The sequence below is a fragment of the Muscardinus avellanarius genome (genome assembly GCF_963383645.1).
Source record: "Muscardinus avellanarius genome assembly, chromosome: 9".
NCBI lineage: Eukaryota > Metazoa > Chordata > Mammalia > Rodentia > Gliridae > Muscardinus > Muscardinus avellanarius.
Genome location: NC_137795.1, coordinates 43,562,493 through 43,587,700, shown reverse-complemented (window position 1 = coordinate 43,587,700; position 25,208 = coordinate 43,562,493). Strand labels below are relative to the sequence as shown.

The 25,208-nt window shown below is 43.9% G+C and overlaps 1 protein-coding gene across 1 annotated transcript in view; it reads right to left on the bottom strand.

Annotated features, from left to right (window-relative positions):
* LAMB1 (laminin subunit beta 1) overlaps positions 1-25,208 on the bottom strand; it is a gene marked incomplete at both ends in the record, with an annotated part of 87,423 nt that overhangs the window by 5,721 nt on the left and 56,494 nt on the right. The window contains 8 exons of the mRNA XM_080700858.1: positions 278-485; positions 2,757-2,901; positions 3,811-4,014; positions 7,180-7,421; positions 8,437-8,621; positions 11,942-12,311; positions 22,515-22,611; positions 23,265-23,479. Coding sequence (XP_080556984.1) covers positions 278-485; positions 2,757-2,901; positions 3,811-4,014; positions 7,180-7,421; positions 8,437-8,621; positions 11,942-12,311; positions 22,515-22,611; positions 23,265-23,479 — 1,666 coding nt within the window. The remainder of the gene's footprint in view (positions 1-277; positions 486-2,756; positions 2,902-3,810; positions 4,015-7,179; positions 7,422-8,436; positions 8,622-11,941; positions 12,312-22,514; positions 22,612-23,264; positions 23,480-25,208) is intronic.

The window sequence follows — 25,208 nt, the reverse complement described above, 5'->3', positions numbered from 1 at the left end:
TTTATTTTTATTAGAAACAGGGTCTTGCTATTTTGCTGACAACCTCACTAAGCTGTTGAGGCTGCCTTCAAACCCTCGATCCTCTTGTCACAGCCTGCCGAGTACCACCACTCTCAGCTAAAAAACGAACATTTATTTTAAAGGAAAGCCTTCATGAAATTACCCAGAGAGATTCACAGGTCATTCTCAAAGATTTCATTGGTTAAAGAAACCCTTTTGTCCTCCATGTTAGCGATGCCAAATACACCCATCCCTCCACACCACTGTCTTCTGATACCTAGCTCTCTTGGCTTCTTCCAGCAACATCTCAGCTTTGGCAATGTCGGCAGCACTCTGCTGTAGAATAACCTCTACTTGAGAAAGGCTTTCAACTCGTTCACGGATGTCTTCCGTTAGGTTCTGTAGCTGCTGTGGGGTGCTAGGCATTTCCATTTTCAACACCTCATTAGCAACGGCTTCAATGCTGTCCAGATCAGCACTGTCCTCTGTGAAATGTAAAGAAGTAAAAATCACACTTCAGTCCTTCAGCCACGTAAGCCCTCTGTAGAGGCTGGGGTCACACCAAGAGATCACTTCCTCTGCTTAAAAGTTTAAAACTTAACTGGGTGAGGAGATGAAAAGTCATCCCTTCCATCTTTCACTTTACACACATGAAAAAGTAACTGCAGATGATGAGTCCTGCTAGAATCTGTTGGCTTGGTAGTACGGACTCCACGGAGGCTGGGGTAGTAAGGAAAGACTTCACAAAGCATGAGGGACTGATCAGGTTCTGAAGGGTAATAGAATTTGAAAGGAGGTTTCTGGATGGAAAGACAGTATGGGCAGAGAACGTTAAGTGAAAGTCTAGCATAATGAGTAGTTCAGATTGTGGAAAACCAGAGGCCAGCATTTAAAGCTGGGACTTGAAGGCAATGAAAAAAATTATTTTTTCAGTGTTGGGGATTAAACCCTTTAAGACCTTGAATATGCTAGGCCCTACCACTGAGCTACATATACTTCCAGTCGCTGAAGTAAAAACTGAGGTTGAAAGGAAACTATTGGAAATGCAGATATAATGTGTTGATATTTTTCATGAATTATTTACACTCAGGAAATTATAGAAAGGTAAATAATCTATCAGGAAGCAGGAGAACCAGGATAGTGTATTGTCAACAAAGCCAAGGAGTTTCAAATGTCAAAAGTGAAAGGTGGTTAAAACAAAAGTCACAAGGAGGTTAAACTTCAAATATATTTTTTAGATCCTTTTTTTTTTATTATTATTCTTTATTTTGAAACCGGGTCTCACTGAGTTGCAGCGGGACTCACTAAGTAGCTGAGGCTGTCCGCGAACCACGATCCTCCAGGTCCCAGGTCTCAGCCTCCCGAATGCTGGAATTACAAGCGTCCGCCACCACGCCCGGCTTTTTTTTTAGATCCTTTTTTTTTTCTTCTTTTTTTTTTTTTTTTTTATAGTACTGGGGATGGAACCCAGGGGCCTTCTACCTTTGGGTTATACTCCTAGACCTATTTTATTTTTTACTTGGAAATAGAGTCTCACACTAAGTTGCTGAGAGCCTCACTAAGTTCCTAAGGCTTGACTTCAAACTTGAAGTCAACTTAAATCCTCCTGTCTCAGCCTCCCAAGTCCTGGGATTATAAGCATGCACCACCATGCCTGGCTCCTTATTTATTCTTAAACTGTGTGTTTTCTTTTTAGGTAGACAAAGAACAAGAAAATGGAGCCCAAAGGATTTAAACAGGAAAATGTATTTGAATGATAGCTTACACAGGATATTTCCAAAGAATATCCTTAAAAATTCTATTAGCCCTTGCTAACAATATTAATTTTTTTTTCAGGTACCTGCCTTTAAGGTCAGATAAAATGATCGGTGTGGCACTAAATACTTATTAGTCTGCCAATTTGCCAGTTGTTCTTATCACATTCCCTTTTCCAGTGACATTTATGCATGAACATGTGGCTCATTTCTGGCCTCTGACATTTACAGGATTGACTGCCTACAGAATTCTGGGGAAGGTTTTTTTCCTTCTAAAAATATGTAACAAAGGAATGGGGGGGGGTCCTCTTCTTTTAGATATGGTATCTTTATGTAAAGTCTGAAATTTTGGCAGCCATCTGTAACCATAAGGGGCTAGCTCATGAACGAAGCTGACATGCTAAAAATGGCATAGTAGAAAGAAGAAAAGCATATGGGTCTTAGATCCATGAAGCTATCATACTTTTGAACTTATTATGTGAGATAATCCTTTCTTATTAGTTCTGATTCAGTTGAGAATCTTCTATAGGTTGCAGCCCACACTGTTCTTATTTGAACTGTGACCAGCAATGATATGTGCAAATTTAAGAGATTTGTACATATCATTATGTGGAAGAGCTGTTTAATTATAGTCGTAATATCCTGTAAGAGAATTACAAAGATTTTGGACTAATAACCCCAAATAACATTTATATAATCTCTAACATGAATTCCACATTGATTTCTCAACATAAATGTTTTGACTTCTTAATCTGCTACTTAACTATCTCATCAGGTAAGCCTGTATCCGCATAACACTGGAGATTATTTACAAACCTATACATATGTTTAAGAAATGGAAACATTTCTTAAGTTAGGGCATTTTTCTTACTTGCCAGTGTTAACTTTATATCCTGCTAGAAAGTGATTGTATCTGAGATGTAGATGTGAATTATGACCTCTCAAATAGTAATTTTATAGAAACATATCTAAAAGTGAAAGTGAAATGAATACAATTCTTACGGGTTAAGAAGTCTCGGATCTGCTTGATCAGATTCCTCAGATCCTCATTGCTCCTGTCGACTTTCTCTTTGGTAGCATTTGTTTTCAGCAGAACATCCTGAGCGTTTTGCTTGGCCTCGTCTGCCCTCAGCTTTGCTTCAGAGACCTAGTGTGAGGACCACATTACCCATAAAACAACACCGCTCTTGAAAAAGCAGATCAGTTAACCAGGTTACAAAACGATCCTAAAAGTGATGTTGAAATACAAAGCATTTGGAATCATGTTTCTGCGAAATGAATATTTCTCCCATTTAACAAAGTACTGTATTTCTGTGTAGAAAGTATTTGGTATGCCAGTTCATATGTAATATTCTTATATAGATAATGCTAGCATTTCAGTTCCAGTTTTTAATTCATCCCCAAACACACGCTGATCTATGAAATGTTCTCTATTTGTGTTTCTCAGATAGCAACATGAATACTGCAGTGAAAGTACATGTCACCTCAGGACAACAAATGCCCAGTGGCTTAGTGTAGAATTTTTTGTAGTGCAGCAGGATATATTCATAACCCTGATAAAACAACATGGTTATCTCAAATTATTGTCCATCTAAGATTTGAGCTTCCTACTCTTAAAGTGTAGGAGAAAACAAATTTTTAAATTACTTAATAAATAAAAACCTCATTTTTTCTTTGGCTACAAAAGAACTTTTATGCTTGACTTTCAAATAAGTCTTTTAGCTGGGCATGGTAGCACATGCTTGCAATCTCAGCACTTGGGAGGCTGAAACAGGATGATTGTACAGTTTTGAAGCCAACCTCAGCTACTTAGGCTCTCGGCAACTTAGTGTGACCCCGTTTCCAAATAACATATAAAATAGGTCTGTAGCCTGGATGTAGAAGGCCCTTGGATTTCATCGCCAGCATCACACACACACACACACACAAAATAATAAAATAAAATAAGTCTATTCATTTTAGTTAGCATTTGGAATTGATATCTCCCTTTCAGATCCGCCAGTGTACAACTGAACGCAAACAAATGTAACAAAAGCTGAGGCGCCCACTGAATTACCGTCTTGGAGAGCTGTTCCACCTCGGCCAGGGCACTCAGGACATCTCGGTCAAAGTCCATGGCCTTCTGCCAGGCACTGTGGGCGACAGTGACCAGCCCGCCACAGCCAGGCCCCCCACACTTCTTCTGTCCTTCGTCAGTTCTGCAGTTGGGGCCGCCACACTCAGTCTCAGAACAGTCTGCCCCTGGAGGCGTTCCACACGTCTGCAACAAGCCAAGATCAGGCGCAAGGTTCAGAGAGTGTCTCCTGCAGAACAGCTGCGCAGGGCCTGGGTGGCCCCAGAGAACATGCAGGTGGTCCTCAGCGAGGGTGCTTAGAAACCGTTCAGCAAAGAGGAGCTAGGAGCTCAGCAGCCAGCAAACCGCTCACACCCAATAAAACCCTCTCCATACCTCCTGCCCAGTGCATTAGAATTCCACGTCAACTTTATCAAGGTGGATTTTGCTGAAGTGTAAGAGGCAAAAAAATGCCCCCTCTTTTTTTTTTCTTTTCTCCCTAAGCAGTTGGTTAAGATACAAAGGTACAGCTGGGCATGGTGGCGCACGCTTGTAAGGCCAGTGCTTGGGAGGCCAAGACAGGAGGAGTGAACAGGTTCAAAGCCAGCCTCAGCTACTTAGTGAGGCTCTCAGCAACTTAGTGAGACCCTGTTTCCAAATAAAGTATAAAAAAATAGGTCTGGCAGTATAGCCCAGAGGTAGAAAAACCCCTGGGTTCCATCCCCAGTACCACAAAAAGAAAGAGAAAGGAAGGAAGGAAGGAAGGAGGAAAGGAAGGTACTATAAAACATTTTTGGGCCCAGCAACATGTTAACTAGTCTGGTGAATATGGTGATATCGAAGGCCCATTATCTAGCCTTTTATTAACTTTCACATCTAGTTAGGAGGACATTTGCTCCATGTCAAGTAGCCAAGAGCTGGGCATGTTGGCGCACAGTTGTAATCCTAGTACTTGGGAGGCTGAGACAGGAGGATCACAGGTTCAAGGCTAGCCTCAGCTACTTAGGCCCTCCACAACTTAGTGACACCCTGTTTCAAAATAAAGAATAAAAAATAGGGCTGGGAGTTTAGCTCAGAGGTAGAACGCCCCTGGGTTCCATTCCCAGTATATTGTAGCCAAGAATAGATCAGATGCAGTAAATATAAAGAGAAGCAGGCAAAGCAGACTGCTGAGAACTGCAGTAGTTGTAGATGGGGAGGAGCTGTTGGCTAGTGGGATTTGGGCAAGGAAAGTGGGAGAGCATTCCAGATGTGAAAGCAAGAACACTGAACAAAAGTGGAAGAGGTCTTACAAGTCACCACCCACCCACCCCCACCTTCCTACCAGAAGCTTCTCAGAGATTACTGCGTGGTTACGGCATACAAGTACAAATTGAGACACTACAAGTGTGCTTGCTGGTGATGGAAAGGCTGAGCGGAAAGAGGACTGTGTTTAACACGCCCTTTTATGGAAAATACTCATATTGAAGAAGCAAAAGATTTCCTACAGCGAGAAGCGGTCACTAGAACACTCCCACGTGAGGAAAGCTGATTTTTAGAAGTAAACGTTTTTAGTAGATAAGTCAACTCTGGCCTAGTAATTTTAAGAGATTATAATCCCATCTCAATAACTAGTAGTCTTAAATGATTTTTGGCTTATACTACGTAAAAAAACTCTAGGAAATGAAGTTTATCCTGTATGCTCTAGAAGAATATGAGTCCTAATCAGGAAGAGAAACCCCAAACTTAAGAGACGCTTTGTAAATACAACCTGGCAGCACACTGCATCTGTTTTGCTTCAACAAACAGGAGCAAGCATTAGGAAACAGCGTGGTTCCAGCTGAGTGTCACAGAGGTAAAAGGACTGCAAGTACTTGGAAAACGGGAACAAAATTCCATCCTTTGGAGAAACTGACAGTGTAGACCAGAAGAAATTCTCACAGGATAATTAACAAAGACAAAAAACAAGACAAAAACACAAAACAAAACAAAAAAACCCAAACCTGGTGAAACTGGCTAATCCCTAAGTAGCTTACCAGGTGGAAAAGCCTCCCAGAGAAGACACACACTTGTAAGGCCAGAGGAACCTCTCCCAACTTGCCTTTTCTTACAAAGCAAATACACTTTAGCATCTTAGCTGCTTCTCACTGCAGTTCACAGAGATGGTGTCTGTGAATTTGTAAAGCAGGAAAAGGGACAGAATGGGCATCCTGCCTATATGTAACAACTGTACTGCTAGGTGCAATTGCAATTTATGCTTTGATCTAGGTCTCCATTCTCGTTTTTTTCAATTAATGAATGGTGATGGGAGAGCTACATACTCCCTTTTTTTACTACATGCTGAAAAGCTTCATAAGGTGTGATATCAAACCTCACATGCATCAGTAGAATGGGTTACAACACAACTGAGCATGTTTTTGTATATTTCAGAGAAAGAAGGATGGGAGGAGAGGGACTGTGGCTAAGTCAAAGTGGGAATGAGTCTCAACTTTTCAGTCTCCAGTGCAGCTTCCTCTTACTGTTCTGGGGTAAGAGATACAGGTCTTAGTCTAAAAAATATCCTCCAAGTTCAAGTATCCTTCCTTGAAAAACAGTAAGGACGTAGAACTAAGATACAGGCTGTTTGGCTTCATCTTGGCCTTCTGCCTGATTTTCATTTAACTCACTACTCAATTTCATTTGGCTCCAGAGTTGCTTTTTAAAAGCTTCGAGGAAATTAATCTACTTTCTAGGCCAGTTTCAGGCTTCACAGGTAAAGTTACTGGAACAAAGGAACATTTTAGCTAATATGCATGGAAAAAATTCTTTTGCTGTCTTTGAATTTTTTTAAGTCTTTTCCCAGAGTGATTCTGAGTTCCTCCACTGAGATGGATTTTGCATTTCAAGTCAGAACAAGGTTAAAAAAGAAAATGTCCACATTATAAAATGGGTCAAGTTTCAGTAAAATGTCATTCAGTTGATAAAAGAATACAGGAAAGTGGTCATGATGCTTTGGCTGCACCACAGAGGCACAGCTGGAAGAGAGGGAAGCTGGGAGAGCACATGCTGTTCCTGGTCTGGCTTGGGCATGGACACCCCGCGCTGACCCAGAGACCTCAACTGCTCCATGTCAAGTAGCCAAGAGCTGGGCGTGTTGGCGCACAGTTATAATCCTAGTACTTGGGAGGCTGAGAAATGAGGATCACAGGTTCAAGGCCAGCCTCAGCTACTTAGGCCCTCCACAACTTAGTGACACCCTGTTTCAAAATAAAGAATAAAAAATAGGGCTGGGAGTTTAGCTCAGAGGTAGAACGCCCCTGGGTTCCATTCCCAGTATATATACTGGGGAGTTTGCACTCCTACATTATTTTTCTCCTAGAGCACCACAAAGTGAGGACAAACCCCAAACCTTACCATCTCAGCAGCAGCTGAAAGGTCCAGACTCTGTATTTTGCCTGCTAGTTCATCGAGAAGGCGTGCCTGTTCCTCTTGTTTTTCCCTGAACAGCGACTCTTGCTCCACCATCAAGTCTTCTACTCTGTCCCGGGTGAGAGCCGACTGCTCCACGGTGCTGTTGGGGTCTGTGGTGGAGGCATTCACTCTTCTCTCCGCATCGAGAGATATCTGGAAATACTTGGAAATACTGTCCAAGGCACCTAAGGCAAGGAATCAGATTGTCCACATTTAGTTTTGTTGCGCCCTGTTTCCTCATCAAGCAATGTTCATCTGCAGAATGCCAAACTTTGGGGTGAAAAATGAAGAAGGAAGTCAAATCACATTGTTTCTACACATGGGCAAACATCTAGTTCTATCTAAACAGTTGGTGTATGTCCAGATGATTTTTCCTTTTCTCAGTTCTTTTTTTTTTTTTTTTTTTTTTTGGTGGTACTGGGGGTGGAACCTAGAGGCTTTCTACTTTCAGACTATACTCCCAGACCTGTTTTATATTTTATTTGGAAACAGGGTCTCACTAAGTTGCTGAGAGCCTCACTAAGTAGCTGAGGCTGGCTTCGAACCCGCGCGATCCTCCTGTCTCTGCCGCCCAAGCGCGGGGATTACAAGCGTGCGCCACCACGCCCGGCTCTCTCAGTCCTTTAACTCCTCAGGTCCACTCATGAATAGTATTACAGATAACAATGTGGGATATTTTGGGTTTAGTGATCCAGTTTAAAAAAAATAGTCAGGCATAAAATGGGACAAATAGTGTGATTCAACATATTCGACTTGTTTTTGGAGGAGGGTCCTCTATGGCCTATGATACCAGTAAATGAGGGATTTGGAAAAAAAAAAAGTTTCTGGCCAAGCAGCATTCACAATTGTGAAAGTATTTACAGAATTACCAGATCAATGTCTCTGCTATTCAAAGAGCTTCTTTCCAAGAACAGGCCAAGGGGTTAAACCACTAACTGGAGAAAATTAGGAAACGGGTCCCCTTCTAACACAGCTATTGCCGCTCACCCTGTGGGGCCTTTGCTGTGTCTCCTCGTCTTCTGCCACAAGCCCCATAGTTGTAAAGCAGGGACTTTAATTCCCATTTGTGGCAAAGACTCCATGAGAAGAAGTTTAAAAACTATTAGAAAAAAAGTTTCCTCTAAAAATATTACATTAAGGGATCAGTTAGACAGTGAGACATATCGTCTAGGATTGCAGTTTTGCATATTAAAAACTTACCCCGAATATCTGAGTTTTTGATAAATTCCAGTTGTTCGGCAAGTTCTTTCACAGTGTTGTCGAGGCTTTCAGCCTCCGCCTGCAGCGAGTCCAGTTCTCTGGTTGTGCTATTGCTTTGTGAGGCTGTGTCTGATAATTTTGCTTCTACCTGAGCCATCTTTTCTGTAACATCTTTGGTTAGTTTTCTGTAAAAAGGAAAACAAGCTTACCTATGTAATGTACATCAAAGGAAAATTGTAAAGTCTCATTTTTACATTTTCTAATACTCTATTCATTACTCTCTGCGACTTCAGTAATTTGTAAAATTCTATCTCCAAGTACTGATTTTATTCTTAGAGGACGTTCTATGGAGTCTAACAGTTTTTCTTTCTTTAAAGACTTTGAGGAAACGCACAGATGAACACTCAGCTGAGCTGTGGCAGGTGGCTATAGAGGGGTTTAAAGTCCCTGCTGTGCAAATGAGCACAGCCCAGCGCAGGCTCCACCTCCGAGTGTATAAGCAGCTCCAAACCCAATACCAATGAATCAGGTCTCCCAGCCACCTGCCAGAAATGCTCTTCTCTGAACCTCAGGGATCTCCTTCGAGATGCGACACATAGAGAGGAAGCCCAGCGGCCCATCAGGAAGACCGCAGGAGCCAACCAAGTGGCTTTTATCCATTGCCCACTTCAATCAAATTCCTGTCAAAGGAGGCTCCTTCCAGCAAACAAACCACCCTTTCATTTTTCATAAGAAAAAAGGTGATCAGCTATGAGAAGGAAACATGTAGCTTTCATAATCTTTCTTTTGTAACCCAAACCCGACTGTGTTTTGTAACTTCCTATCTCCAGAGCTATACTTATGGCAGCTACTTGTCTATTATTGTGTATAGAGTGAACGCTGTCTGTGTATTACAAGGTAACATTTGAGAAGACTTTACCTCTAGGAATTACTGGTGCATATAATTAAGTATAATTATCTTCTTAGGGATATGATAGTCTGTATAAAAAAGTACACATGAAAGCCAGGTGTGGTAGCATGTGCCTGTAGTCCCAGCTAATCAAGAGGTGAGGCAAGAGGATCCTTTGAGACCAGGTATTCAGAGCCAGCAACACAGTGAGACTCTGACTTTAAAAAAACAAGCCGGGCGTGGTGGTGCACGCTTGTAATCCCCACGCTTGGGAGGCTGAGACAGGAGGATCGCATGGGTTCGAAGCCAGCCTCAGCTACTCAGTGAGGCTTCCAGCAACTTAGTGAGACCCTGTTTCCAAATAAAATATAAAAAAGGTCTGGGAGTATAGCCTGGAGGTAGAAAGCCTCTGGGTTCCACCCCCAGTACCACTAAATAAATAAATAAATACAAATAACAAAACAAAACAAAACAAAAAAACTGGGAAAATGTAAAGGTGCTAAAAACGTGGGGCCATTAGAGAAATGAGGAGTTATGAGAAAATACCATGAATGACCCAGCTCAAAGAATAAAGAGCCAGTGGGTCCATCTGATTTGGCAGATTAAATTAGACTTTATGGACACAATGTCTTTTTTCTTGAAGATAACACTTTCTTTTTCTGTGGTTTTTCTCTGTTAATCTGTTGACTCTGAAAAGGCTTTCATTTCTTCTCAGGTCTCAAAAAACATTACAATTAAAAAAAAAATCAAACCTAACTTTTTTCCTTTGCTCAGTGCAGGGGATTGAACACAAGGCCTCATACCTGCTAGATAAACACTTGCCTCCACCACCACCCCCAACCAGCCCCAGCCCTAACATTGTATATTTTTAAGCAAGATCACTTTGCACACATTCTTGGGTATTTTGTTGAAAAAAACTTGAAGCTAGTTTTCCTGAGATGCTTACAATCTATCTCAAGAAATGAAGCTGCTTCTGGAATGGCAGGCTTTCCGAGGACACCAGATGTTTGTTTTCCCAAAGGTGCAGAGAACCAGGGCCAAGAATCACTTTGTAAATGGCCTTGCAATCAGAACACCGCCTACCAAAACTTGCGGTTGCTGTATACAAGGAGGCCCCATTTCTCAATAAGGTAAAATGCCTCATTAAATGCATCATTATTCCACATCAGACGTGCGCTAACTCTCTGGTCAACCAGGTGCTCTTGGGTGGCAGTTAGAATAAATTTAGACTCTTAAGGAAGGACAAGACACTTGAGTTAATGATGTCAACTGCTCTCTTCTTGCTTCTCATCCATCATGTAAGATGAACAGTCCATTTGGCTTCTTAGAGATGCTGATTAAAGTACACACACACAACACACACACACACACACACACACACACACACACACACACACAGTCATTGTACCTGTGTCATAACGTAAAATCCCCTTCTCAATGAATAGGACTTAGCTGTGAATCAGTGCTCCTGCTTCTGCCTAGAGGGTGAGTGAGCCTGCTGGGTACTGTAAAACCCACAACACCTGGGGAAACAAATGCTTCACAGCCCTTTCTGTTTTGTCCCCAGCCGATATGTCTTACTGGTTCTTTTTTGGGGCCCCCTTTTTGGCAATGGCATTTGGAATGTTTGTGAACAGAAAGAACAAGGATAAAAGAAAGGTACAAAATTAATCCTCAAGTTTAGCATCTCAGCTCCACTGTCTCTGTTTTATTTGTTTGTTTTTGTTTTTTGTAGTACTGGGGATGGAACCCAGGGGCATTCTACCTTTTGAGTTACACCCCAGCCTTATTTTTTATTCTTTATTTCAAAACAGTGTCTCACTGAGTTGCAAAGGGCCTCACCAATAGCTGAGGTTGTCTGCAAACCACAATCCTCCTGTCTCAGCCTCCCGAATGCAGGGATTACAAGCGTGCACTACCACGCCTGGCCAATGTCTCTCTTTTAACTGGCAAATATATATACACTATTCAGAGAAGTGGATATGCAGAGAAAGGCTGGGAAGAGGACTTTTCTGAGAGAAGTTTTTACATTTGGAAGAAAGCAGTACTGGTCTAGTGGATCAATGGCTAAGCAGCAAAGTAACCTGGGAATAAGGAGTCTTATGGTGATGGAATTTTCCTAGTAGCAGCAATACTTACGGTAATAATTTAGATTTACAACTTTTTTGCAATTACATTACCATTTTTTCTCTATAAGGTAAGGTCAATGTTATTCTCACCCCCTTCTTCAACAGGGGAAAAAAAAGAGAGGCTTAGGAATGAAGTATGTTCTCCAAGTCCACAAGCCATGCACACGGCAAAGCTGAGGCTCAATTATGTGCCTCTGTCTGAAATCCAGGGTTCCTTCCATTCTGCTGCCTTAGAGCATTATTTGCAAAGAGAGACACCAAATAAAGCATGCAACACACTATTCTATAGCCTCCAGAATCTCAGATTCCCAATGGTGTGTCCAGGTTCACACACCCAAATGCTTGCAGTCAGGACTCTGGGAAACGGTGGCCCAGGACCCGTTTTTACCTAATGAACCTAACAGAAGCACCGGACCAGCAAACCTCTGCTGTTTGGAAGTTGAAGATGACCGTGAGCTGTTACTTCACCAGCCCATTTGCTACTTACTCTGCTTCCTCAAAGAGGTTGCCGATGTTTTTCAGTGGCTCCGCTGCTGGGCTTTGGGCCAGGATGTCTCTGATCTCATTCACTTTCTTCTCCACCGAATCCACGGTCTCCTTGTACGGTCCAATCACGCCGCTGATTTTCAAGGCCTTGGCTTTCTCCAGGAACTTGTGCGTCCTGTTGGTCAACTCGGAGATGATGGTGTCCCAGAGGGCAAAGCACTGGTGGCAGGGCGTGCAGTCAGGGAACACCCCCGAGTACCCTCGTGTGCACTTGTCACAGCGCGGGCCCTCAACGCCCTCCACGCACACGCACTGGCCGGTGGCCTGGTCACACTGTGGTGTCTCAATGCCCCTGGGGTCACAGTCACAGGCTGCAAGAGAAAGGCAATGCTGCTCATCTACTCCGTCATGAGGTCTGGCATTTAGGATCTTCAGTTGCTGCTACAGCCGGAAGGGTTGACCACCAACGACAGTTTACCATCTGCTCGTGTAGAGACGCAGAGCTTCCTCCAGCACAAGTGACCTCAGCCCATCTTAGTAGTAATGATTTGAAAAGTAACAGCTAGCACTTAATGAACTAGGCAGGGTAGAAATGTTTCACCCACATCATTCACCTAACCCTCCGGGCAACTATGGGATAATTGCAATATCACTACTTCACAGATGGGGAAAATCTGTAGTAGAGAGAGATGGCCACGTCTCAGAGAAAAGGCCAAGTCAGGGTTCTGATTCAGCATTCTGTGACTCCAGAATCTGAGCTCTTGACCTCTGTACACCCGCTGTCTCCCTCGCACTGTGCCAGTACGGGCCATTCAGATTACATCTCGATGATGAAAGACACCTGGCAGTAGACGCGTCACAAAAGGGCAGCGCTTAGCACGACTGACCCTATCTGGCCACAAAACAGAGCTGGGACTCCATGGTAAAAGGTGATAAACTTGATCAAAGGAAAACTAAATCTGAAGCCATGTGTGAAGCTTGAGATGACATCCCTGTAATCTCAGTACTTGGGAGGCTGAGACCGGAAGATCACAATTTCAAAGTCAGCCTCAGCTACTTAGTGAAACCCTCAGCAACTTAATGAGACCCTATTTCAAAATAAAAAAGTAAAATAGGCTGGGAGTGTAGCCTGGAGGTAAAACATTCCTGAGTTCAACTTCCAGTACCCCCTCCACACACACACTAAATCTGAAAAAAGTCTCAGGAATTCAAAATACCTAGTTTACATATAATCTCGCTCGTGGGTATCTGCCTCTGTGATAATGACTCTAACAGTACCAGCAAAGCCTCATAAAATGGCAGACACAATCCACAGGATCTTGGGAGGCATTCGGTCCTAACCTGCATCTTATGCACAGCTGAGTGGTAGAGGGTAAAGACAAGACTGGTACTAGGAGAAATCAGTGTGGCCAAGAGCTGTGGGTGGCATTACGAATTACAATGCCTACCTATGCTGTTGAACCCTGGCTTTGAGTCCCCACTCTCAGGTAACCAAATTTTATTTTATTTTATTTGTTTGCAGTACAGGGAATTAAACTCAGGGGCATTCTACCCCCAAGCTACACTCCCAGCTTTATTTTTAATTCTTTCTTTTTTTTTTTAAACAGAATCTCAGTAAATTGGAGGGCCTCACAAAATAGCTGAGGCTGTCTGAGAACCTGCGATCCTCCTGTCTCAGCCTCTCAAGTACTGGGATTACAAGCATGTGTCACCACACCTAGCTCCAAATTATTTTAATATCAACACCTGATGTTTCACAGGATTTGTATAGTGTTTGAATTATAAAAGACCTGCGAAAATGTGTGGAATAAATCTGCTCTTATTTCTCTAGCTGGATTGAGGACTCTAAGGGCAGGGGCACATCTTAAACCACGCTTCCATTCTCAGCGGTGAGCACAGAGTTAACTTGCACGTGGAGTTGAACAGTCTTTGCCAAATGAAGTCCTAACCCTATTTACAGGCACACAAGGAACATTTACATACCTCTATACCTCTCCAAAAGAAAATAACCTTTCTAAAAAGTTCAATGTCAGCTGAGGGGAAGCACAGCAGATTTAAACTTTTTCAGAATTTTTTTTTTTTTTTTTTTTTTTTGGTGGTACTGGGGGTGGAACCCAGAGGCTTCCTACCTCTGGGCTATACTCCCAGACCTATTTTTTTTTTTTTTAAATTTGGAAACAGGGTCTCACTAAGTTGCTGAGAGCCTCACTAAGTAGCTGAGGCTGGCTTCGAACCTGTGTGATCCTCCTTTCTCAGCCTCCCAAGTGCAGTGATTACAAGCGTGCGCCACCACACCCGGCCTTTTCCAGAATTTTTGAAAAATCTTCCTGGGTCAATAGTTGCCATTTGTCTCTGGCAGACTTTTTAATGGAACATCTTCCAGAGATGTGGTTGTGACAACAGTATCATTCATTTGATCCTCACCACATCCTGCCTGGGATTGCTAGTTTGCCAACATTAATCTAGTTTGAGAAGTATGCTTAAGAACACAAGTTTTATGACCGGGCCTAGCGGCTCGTGCCTGTGATCCCAGTACTTGTGAGAATGAGACAGTATGATAACAGGTTCAAGGCCAGCCTCAGCATTTAAGTGAGACCCTAAGCAACTTAGTGAGATTCTATTTTATAATTTAAAAATAAAAAAGGCTGGGGGTATAGCTCAGAGGTATAATGACCCTGGGTTTAATCTCCAGATCTCCAGTAACACTAACACACACACACACACACACACACACACACACACACGAGGCTACATCTCGCTTCCCCTACAATCAAGTTATGGGACCCTGTGCAGTTAGGAAACTGAATCATGGCTTCCGTAGCTGTGAAGGGGGTAACAATTTTTCCTACCTGATAGGATTGCCTTCAGGATAAAAATAACTGAATTTTCAAGTGATTAGAATATCTGATTTATAACACTCAAGAGATGTTAATTTTTAGAATCACATTCTGTGTCCCTACCCTCGAGGGTCTGGTGTTCTCTTGCCCAGCATTCCCCAATTACATTTCCACTGGATATAAGAAAAAAGAATGTGGTCATGGTCTTGGGTTTATTTTGTGTATTTGGCAGTAACTTAAAACGATTAAAAAACTTGAAGTTTAGAACTTCAGGTCCTCAACGTTTAGGATTGTAAAATATATACCTTTCTATGGTGTCTTACGTTTCACAACCAAACTTTGGGATTTCAAAGTTAAAACTTTCCCCCCCCCTCTAAACTGATTTTCTTCCAAGCACTTTAGGCAGGTTTTGGTTTTTGGAAGGCGTTCTCATACTGAATCGGGAAGCAGCTTAAGCACGCTATGGATAACTTTGTGATTCTACACCAGTGGTTCCGTATATTCCTCAGAGAAAGGACTCCATGATCAAGGTAAATTTGGGAGACTCTGTCCTCTACTGAAGATTAAAAACACATTTCAGCATTCTGAAGACCAGAAGAGTTCTGCAGGGAAAACTTTGTTTCACACTGTTTTGACCCAGCTGTATTCCAAACCCATTTCTTCATGGGATCTTATTTTAGTAGAATTCCTAGTGAGATCCAAGGGAAATAATGAGAAAGACACTACTTTCAGTTTCTTAGATGAGGAGAATAGGAGGAACTTAGATAAGGTTGTACCTGAGGGTTTCTGTTGTTTACATTTTAAGAACAGATTTCTATATCATTTGGTAAAATTCAGTTGTCTTCCAGAAAGCTCTGTTAGCCTGAGTCCCTGCATCAGAACCACTTTTAAGGGTCACAAAACACACATGGCTTCCCTGCCTCCTCCCACTCTATCTTCTGATTCAGGAACCAGCCCAAGAACCGGCATTTCCAATGAGCTCCCAGGAAACACACTGAGGGACCTGATTTTTTGAAGAGTACTGAACATGTCATTTTCCCAACTCTAAAAGTTCATCAATGTAAAGTGATGCCCAAACCCAGGGACCTTTGTAAGCAGAGGAATAACGATGCCATCCATAATAAGAGGCATCACTCTGCTCCAGCCCTGCAAGTGGTCCAGGTGGGCAGTGAACGGCCCAGTGATGCTCCTGTGGCCCACTTACCCATATCTTCCTCAGGCTGGAGACAATGGAGGCACATGCTGCATGGGCTTTTAGTTTGCTTAGAAAATTATGTCTTCCCAGAATCATGTCATTTGCAAGAAAATAGGTGGAACTATAGAGTATTATGCTAAGTGAGATTAATGAGTCACAGAAAGAGAAAGGTCAAATGTTTTCCCTCTTATGTGGAAGCTAGGGAGAAACTGGGATGCAGGAGGGTCTCTAGACAAAGGAGGAGAAGCCCTAGTGGAGTGATGGAGGGGCCTAGGGAGGGAGGTGGGCGGGGGAAGGGAGACTCGATGAAGGAACACTTCAGTGGACATGGTGGACATGCCCAAAATTATCAATGCCAATTTCAAGGTGATGCAGGGGAAGGGAAGGGGGCAAGAAGGAGTTGGGGGAGGCCTACGAGTGCCGGGTGCATGTCTGTCTCTATCACTCTGAACTGCAACATGATGTAATGAACCAATTAAAAAATTAAAAAACAATGCACCAATTTTAAAAATAAAGGAAATGATTTGTTTCTCAAAACTCAAGCAAAATCAAACTCTAGTTCTGTTGTACCTTGGTTTTTACTGGGCTGATGACTAGGGCAAGGGATGCATACATATGCTGAATTTATTGTTAATTTCTCTGATAGGTGATTTTTATTTATTTCATTGCTAAAGGTACATGTTTCCCCCTCTTCTTTTTGGTATCAGGATTGTACTTAGGAGTATTCTACCTCTAACATATACTCCCAAACCTTTCTATTTTTTTATTTTGAAACAGGGTCTTGCTAACTTGCTGAGGCTGGCCTCAAACCTGCAATCATCCTGTTTCAGCCTTCCCAAATACTTGCATTATAGGTGTGTGCCACCCGGCCTGGTTCTAAAGGCTCATCTTATTCTCATTCCACCACAGGTATCTTTGAAGGGAAAACACCAGCCCAGGATTCAAAGGCAGATTCCTTCTGTATCTGGCCATGGGGAGTAAGTGTGGGCCCCTCAGGGCCTCAACTCTCTCCAGCGGACAACCACCCATTCAGCCACGCTGACCAACATTCCATTCCTGCATCTGAGAAGTGGGTCATCACTTAGTCATCATTGACGAAGTCAGCCCTGAACTCTCTCTGCAACGGTACAAAGCAACTATTCCCAAATGCATCAGGTTTGAATTTCAAACTGAAGCTGGGAAATGACAATGCTCCTCTGGACATGTGCTCTCTTCCCTCCCTGCTGAATTTTCTGAATGGCTTCTCTTGGGCGTCCCCTGAAAAACAAGCACCAGAAAGCCCATGTCTACGACCTTGAAAACAGGTCCTCCCAACTCCAGCTATTTTCAGTAAAACCCCACACTCATATGGCTGAAGTGGAAAGATGGGGTCCACCTCTGGCCATTTCAAGATTTATGGACGCTCACATTATAAAGGAAATTCTGCAGTCACCTCACACTCACCAGTACCTAAAATCTCTAAATCAATTGTGCAGGCTGCAGCTGAAGAGGTCTGGAGGGCTTTCTCCTCTGACAAGAAAGGGCTGAGCCCTGGTGTGCTGGGAGCACGGCGTCGTTTTCAGAAGTGTGGTTATCAGCTGCGTGTGAGTGCTTCCTGAGCTCATGGTACTTCATGAACTCCATCTCCCCAAACAGCCCTCCAGCACCTCCTGTTGGGGTGTGAGCTCGGTCCAGTCTACTTCCCACTGTGCACCAGTGGCACCAGTGGGTCAGTTATTCCCCCTCTCTAACGGACGCTTTAATTTGTCTTGATACAGTGAAGTGCTGCATCTTTCTTTCTTTCTTTCTTTCTTTCTTTCTTTCTTTCTTTCTTTCTTTCTTTCTTTCTTTCTTTCCTTCCCTCCCTCCTTCCCTCCTTCCCTTCCTTCCTTTTCTTTTTTCTCCTTCCTTCCTTCTCTTTCTTTCTTTCTTTCTTTCTTCCTTTCTTCTTTTTTGTATGATGCTAGGAATTTAACCCAGGGGCATTCTACCTCTGAGATACACTCCCAGCCTTTTTTATTTTTATTTTGAAACAGGGTTTCGCTAAATTGCCGAGAGCCTACGTTGCTGAGGTTGGCTTCAAACCTGCTATCCTACTGTCTCAGTCGCCCAAGTACTGGGATCACAGGCATGCGCCACCATGCCTGGCTGAAGTGCTGCATCTTAAAAAAACTGGGTGAGCCAGCCATGGTGGTGCACACCTATAATCCCAGTACTTAAAGAGGTTGAGACAAGAGGATCTCGGGTCTGAGGACAGCCGCAGCAATACAGCAAGACCATTTCAAAAATAAAAAGGGGTAAGGCTGTAGCTGGAAGGTAGAATGTACCCAGGTTCAAACCCAGTGCAAAAAAAAAAAAAAAAAGAAAAGAAAAAGAATCAGGTAGTAGGGAACTGGGGGTTGGCTCAGTGGCAGAGCATGTACCTAGAATGTGCAAGGCCCTGGGTTCAATCACCAGAACTACAAAAAAAAAAGGAAAAAAAGAAAAGAAAAAGAAAGAAAGAAAAGAAGAAAAAGGAAAGAGAAAAGGAGGAGGAGAGTAGTCAGGTAGCAGGTAATCTGCCACCTTGGGCTAACTTCAAGCAACATGGGTCTCCAGGATTTGCTACAAGACCAAAAGGTTAGCTGCTACTTTACCTAAACATCTTTTTACTAACAGCAAACAAAAGTTAAGTACTTTTCATCTCATATGTGCGATTTTCTCTTTTCTGACATTCTTTCCTACCCTTCCCTTTTTTGGCCTCAGCACTTATAAGTTCAATTTTGGGATGCAAGTTGGAGGATGACTGTGATTCCACCTGTAGAAAAGCATGGCCTGTCCAGCTCAGGTTTCACAAGTATTTTATGGAAACATCCAAAGGGCGAATGTTTTAGACTTTGCTGGCCGTCTGTCTCTGTCATGACTACTCAGCTCCAGCACTGCTACACAAAGGCAGCCACAGATAAGACAGGAGCAAAGAGACGAAAAGTTTTATTGGCAGTGGGGGCTGGATTTGGCCTGTCTTTAGTTTGCCCACCCAGAGCCTAGCACACCGCCTCTGAGAGCACGCGGTCTATTAGGATTACATAAGACAAGACCTCACCCTCCTGACCACAGAATTGCTGCTTCTCCCAAGACTCTGATTTTCTGAATCACAATGGAAATTTAAAAGAGGAGGAGGTGATTGTAGAAGAAAAACCAACCTCAGTCAAGAATGCAAGGGTTCTAAAGTTGAATGTGTGGGCCAGAGAACTCACGGTGTTTCTCTACCGAAGAAATATAAAATGAGAAACAAGCACGATGGGGAATCGGCCACACCCCGAGCCCTCACCTCTGCTTCACAGGTGCAGTCGCCTCGGGAAGCACGACACTGGCCTTTCCTCCGAGCCAGAGGCCCCAGTGGGAACCATGCCTGTCCCTTGTGACCTATGAACCCACAGAAAGACCCGTTCCATGACCCTTGAACTTGTGAGCAGAGCCGCACAGCACAGAGCTCCCGGCGGGTTCCTCCAGCACGCTCCCTGGTGGGTGGATGAGATTCCCTCTCCATCCCAGCACAGTGGGGGCTTGTTCAGACTTGGCAAGACCGGCCAAGAGCCCCAACCCGCTGGGACAATAGGAACATTCAACAATTTGTAAGCTGGAGGCACAACTCATTTGTCTTTTACATAACTACATTTTTTTTTCCATAAGGAGAATACTGAGCCATGGCCTGAGTCTTTCTATAAGCATATTGTTTGCTAGATGGCATCAGAAAATCTAAATTTGTGCCCTCCGACCGACCATTTCAACTGAAAATACATTTGGCAATTGATTAGATAGCTCAAGAAAAGAGTACGTTCTTTCCCCATAGTCTCATCTAATTGTAGACAATGCTTCTTGTCCTTGTTGAGCCTTGGGCCCAGTCCTTCACGGTCTGCTCCTCCCATTTGCAGTGCGTTCCAGGGCAGAGCTAACCCCGAACTTTGCCTCCTGCTGCATTTCTGCCCCTGCCCTCACTGGACCACGCTGGGTCCAGCCCCGCTGCCATCCTGTGTGATGATGAATACCCCACTGTTAACTCCACTCTCACTTCTCATCCAGGGATGCTTTCTAGGTTACACCCTTCCTCTATATGGTATCAAAGGCATTTGGGGCTCAACATAGTCTTGTCTGAGAGTCTGCCTCAAGCACAGTGGGACATTTATCATCCTTGACTCCTAAACACCAAAACCTATAGCAACTGCTCCATTGTGGTGATAACCCAGATGATAACCCAGATGATAACTTCCAAATGCTACACCCCAGCTCAGTCAGTGTAGACACAAAGGAGAGACAATGTCAACCTTAACACTCAAAGAGATGTGATATTTTATCTTTGTGTGTGTGTGTGGGGGGGGTACTGGGGATGGAACTCAGGGGCCTTCTATCTCTGAGCTACACCCCCAGACCTATTTTATTTTTTATTTGGAATCAGGGTCTCGCTAAGTTCCTGAGGCTGGCTATGAACCTGTGATCCTCCTGTCTCAGCCCCCCAAGTAGTGGGACTACAAATATCTGCCACCACACCCAGCCAGATGTAACATTTTATAATGGTGAATTGCCCAAGTTAGCAACTAAGTCAGGTACCTTTCACCCTAGACTTTAACTCTTTTGATCAAAGGACTTTTCTTTTTCTTTCTCCCTTCACCCTCCACTAAAAAGAAGCTCCAAGTGTCAGGGCCTCAGCAATTTAGCAAGACTCTGTTTTAAAATGAAAGAGAAAATAAAGTTGAGGGTGTAGTTCAGAGGTAGATTTTCATATTATTACTTTTTTTTTCAAGACTGGGCATCTAAACCAGAAATATGCTACCATTGAGCTATATCGTGGTCCTTTTTATTTTATTTTGAGACAGGATCTTGCTGACTTGCTGAGGCTGGTCTTAAACTTGATATCCTCCTGCCTCAGCCTCCTGAGTAGCTGGGATTACAGGTGTGTGCCACCACACGTGGCTAGGTCTGCTTATCTTAAAGAGGAAAAAGAAATACCAAAGGGAGAAGCAGAAGGAAACACAAAGGTCCAGGTTCGATACATTCTCCTTATGCAATAAACCACTTTTCCTGGCAAAATACGTAGTGTGGGCTGTGCACTGCATGTTCTCCTCTGTAATGAGCTGATGCTTCTTCCAGATAAAACGAATAAAGAATTTGGTGACCTTCAGTGCTGTCAATGCTATGAATATCACTGCTCTTCAGTTTCTAAAACAGGATCTCACTTTTTGACCCAGAAAAGTTGGCTTGGGGGGGGGTGGTGTCCATAAGTCACAATTCTGCTGATTTAGAGCCAATGACTAAAAAAAAAGATAAAAAATTAAGGGGAAAAGTTCTGAGGACTCTGTGAACAGCCCTCTGGTTGGCTCTGCCTTTGGACAGCAGGCTTGTCCAGCTAACTGAGGGTGGAGGAAAGGTCAGAGACCTTTGGCAGCTGAGGCTGCAGGGCCACAGACACATGCTGATAGAATCAGGGTGTGAGCCTGATAGAGCCATTATCTGGAGAAAAGCCAGGCCCCTGGGGCACTATAAGATTAAGAAGAATTAAACAGAGTAGTAAGGGCCCTAAAGAATAAAACCACATTTCAAGCAGGATTTATTTCACTTTCTTTTTTCTTTTCTTTTCTTTTTTTTTCCAATGATACTAGGGACTGAACCCAGAGGCACATCCCAACCCTCTTTGTTTCTCATTTTGCTTAAAATCATTAAACACACACACACACACACACACACACACACACACACACACACACACACACATCTAAGCTGGGCATAACTGGACATGCCTGTAATACCTTTACTTGGGAATCTGAGGATCACAGGCGGGAGACCAGTCTCCGCAACCTAGTGGGATCCTGTTTCAAAACAAAAATAAAATGGGTTGGGGTATATCTTGGAGGTAAAATACCCCTGGATTCAATCTCTAGTATCATTAAAAATATAGTATCATTAAAAGTTCAATCCCATGCCGGGCGTGGTGGCGCACCCTTGTAATCCCAGCATTCGGAGGCTGAGACTGGAGGATCGCGGTTCGCAGACAGCCTCAGCTACTTAGTGAGGCCCTCTGCAACTCAGTGAGAGCCTGTTTTCAAATAAAGAATAAAAAATAGGACTGGGGGTGCAGCTCAGAGGTAGAACGCCCTTATGCCCTTGGGTTCCATTCCCAGTACCACACACACAAAAGAAGTTAAATCCCTAGCATCATTAAAATCAATCACAAAAAAGATAGAAAGAAAGGAAGAAATCAATTTTGAGCGTATCTGTGGAATATGTGTGTGTGTGTGTGTGTGTGTGTGTGTGTGTGTGCATGTGTGTGCTTGTGCCTCGTGCAGACAAACCAGTGTTCCCCCCAGTTATGAGCTGCAGGAAGAAGCACATTCGCTTCTCATTACCTACCCTTATCTGCGAGGCTGGATTTAGTAGATTACAAAAGGAAACAAGCCGCACGAGTATCTTGCATAATTAAACACAGTAAATGGGATTGCACTTGAGACTGCACAGGGGGAGCTCGCAGGAGCTCGCAGACCCTGTTCCCTCTGCTGCCATGAACGCCAACAGCAGAAGACTCAGCTCACCTCTGCACTCCACATCGGGGTCTCCCCAGAACAGCTCCTGGCACTCGCTGCAGGTGCGGCCTCCGAAGCCCGGCATGCACTGGCACTGCCCTGTGAACTGTGGCCCGACACAGACCGGTGAGTGGCTTTAGGGCAGGAGGGGCGGTCCCTGGCTTTCCCTAGCTGCCAGTCAGACCTGCGACTGAGGGCTCCAAGTATGGACTGAGGCGAGGGCTCTCCCTACCCCATCTTGGGTCCCGAGGGCCCCACGCCAGGACCTCCTGACCCGCTCTCCTGCAACAGGGCTTGGAAAGGTGCAAAGCCCGGTACAACTGATATATTCTTTCCTCGCCATTTTTTCTTTTTTTCCAGTATTGGGGATTGAATCCAGTGGCAATCTGCCACTGAGCTCCATCCCCAGCCCATTTTGAAACAGGGCCTTACCAAGTTGTCCAGGTTGGCCTTGAACCTGTGATCCTCCTGTCTTAGCCTCCTGAGTACTAGGATTACAGGCATGTGCCAGCATAACAAGCTCCTGGTCCACTGCCACTGAGCACTATATTGAAATGCTACGGATGGTGAAAAGAGGACTTCGTGCACAATTCTGTCACCCCAGCCAACAGGGACCAGTAAGGGCAGCAGGCCAATGCGCGCCGCATTTGCCACACTGCGTGCTGTGCTGACTTTTCTCCAGCCGGGGCAGAGCCAGCCCCACAAGCTAGCTGTCTTCTAGGCTCATAAAGGCCCCACCCCTCCGCCAAGACCCCTTACCTCATTACAAGATGGCCCGAAGGAATGGGCAGAATTGCAGTTGCATGGGTCACAGCCCGCCCCGCTGGCCAGCTGCCAGGTATTGGGTGCACAGCGGTCACAGTTCTGCCCGACCACGTTAGGAAGACACGGGCACTGACCCGTGGCTTTGTCACACTGGCAGTCAGAGCCATTACAGTGCTCCTGCACGGTGCCCAGGTAATTGCAGACACACTCTGAAAAAGAAGAGTGTGATGAGGTTCACTCACTACCATGCTCACACACACACACACACACACACAGGCACAAAGGAAGGAGCAACGTCTAATGGCTCTCCCCTCCCCACAGCTCCAACTTGACAGGTAAAAAGGAGAGGGATCCATTTTAAAACACCCCAAACTGCTGTCCTGTTAGAAGTTCATATGATACACCACACAGTTCTGACATCTCCCAGGCAGATGACACATGTGTACATCGCACAATGACAGGTTCTGCCTTGGAGGATTTCCAAGATATCCAGATTCAATAAGCTGCTGGTGAGTCATTGTGAAATTTAAGATCGCCGGGCACAGCAGCAAGTGCCTGTAGTCACAGTACTTAGGAGGCAGAGACAGGAAGATCGCAGGTTTGAGACCAGCGTCAACAATTTAGCAAGACCTTCAGCAACTTAGCAGGACCCTGTTTCAAAATAAAATAAAAATGGCTGGGAAGGTAGCTTGGAGATAGAATGCCTCTGGGTTCAATTCCCCATACCAAAATAAGATTAATTAATTAAATATTTAACTGGAAATTTTAAAAACCTGCCACTGGGAACTAAGCTCTCCACTGATTTCAAACTCTTGGCAGCAGATAGTGGTAATGATAATGTCCAAAGAGACAGGTAGACACCCTTTAGATGAGTAAGGCTTTGAGGAATCCAGCCCGGCAGGTCCCCAACATTCCATACATATTTGCGTAAGCAAAAAAAACGGGGACCTGGAGCTCTGCAGCCCCAAAAAGAAGGCTCTGGCTGATCTCTTGATAAGAGTGAAATAACAAGGTCTGCAAGAAAGATTTTAGAGATGTACTTTCTTTTCTTTAAGCTGGAAGGCTCTTCTACTCCATCACTGACATCAGAGAAGATGTGGCCCCAGTGGGTATTCAGCATCTCATGTCTCATCAGAAAGACACAGGCAGAACAGGACACCAACCGACTCTGCCGTGTGGCATTTACCATGGTCGCAGCCCATTTTCCCCTTCTGGTTTCCTCTCCCTGGCATGGAATCTTTTTTTTTTTTTTTTTTTTTTTTTTGGCACCCAGGTGCATTCTACTTTCATGTTTCCTAGCACATTTTATTATTTATTTATTTTTTCGGTATCAGGGATAGAATCCAGGGGCATTCTACCTCTGAACCATACCCCCAGCCCTATTTTTTATTCTTTATTTTGAAACAAGATCTCACTGAGTTGCAAAGGGACTAAGTAGTAGCCAAAGCTGTCTGTGAACCTCGATCCTCCTGTCTCAGCCTCCCAAATGCTGGAATTACAAGCATGTGCCACTGTGCCCGGCTCTATATTTTATTTTAAAATAAGATTTTGGCCGGGTGTGGTAGCGCATACTTGTAATCCCAGTGCTTGGGAGGCTGAGACAGGAGGATCGCACAGGTTCGAAGTCAGCCTCAACTACTTAGTGAGGCTCTCAGCAATTTAGTGAGACCTTATTTCCAAATAAAATATAAAATAGGTCTGGGAGTGTAGCCTGGAGGTAGAAAAGCCCCTGGGTTCCATCCCCAGTACCACAAAAATAAATAAATAAATAAAATAAAATAAGATTTTGCTAGATTGCTGCGGTTGGTCTCAAACCTGAGATCCTCCTGTCTCAGATTCCCAAGTACTGGGATTATAGGCGTGCAGCACTACACCTTGAGCCTCCAATCTTGTCAGAATATGAGGATGTAAGGATATAAACAATTGGGCCACTATCTT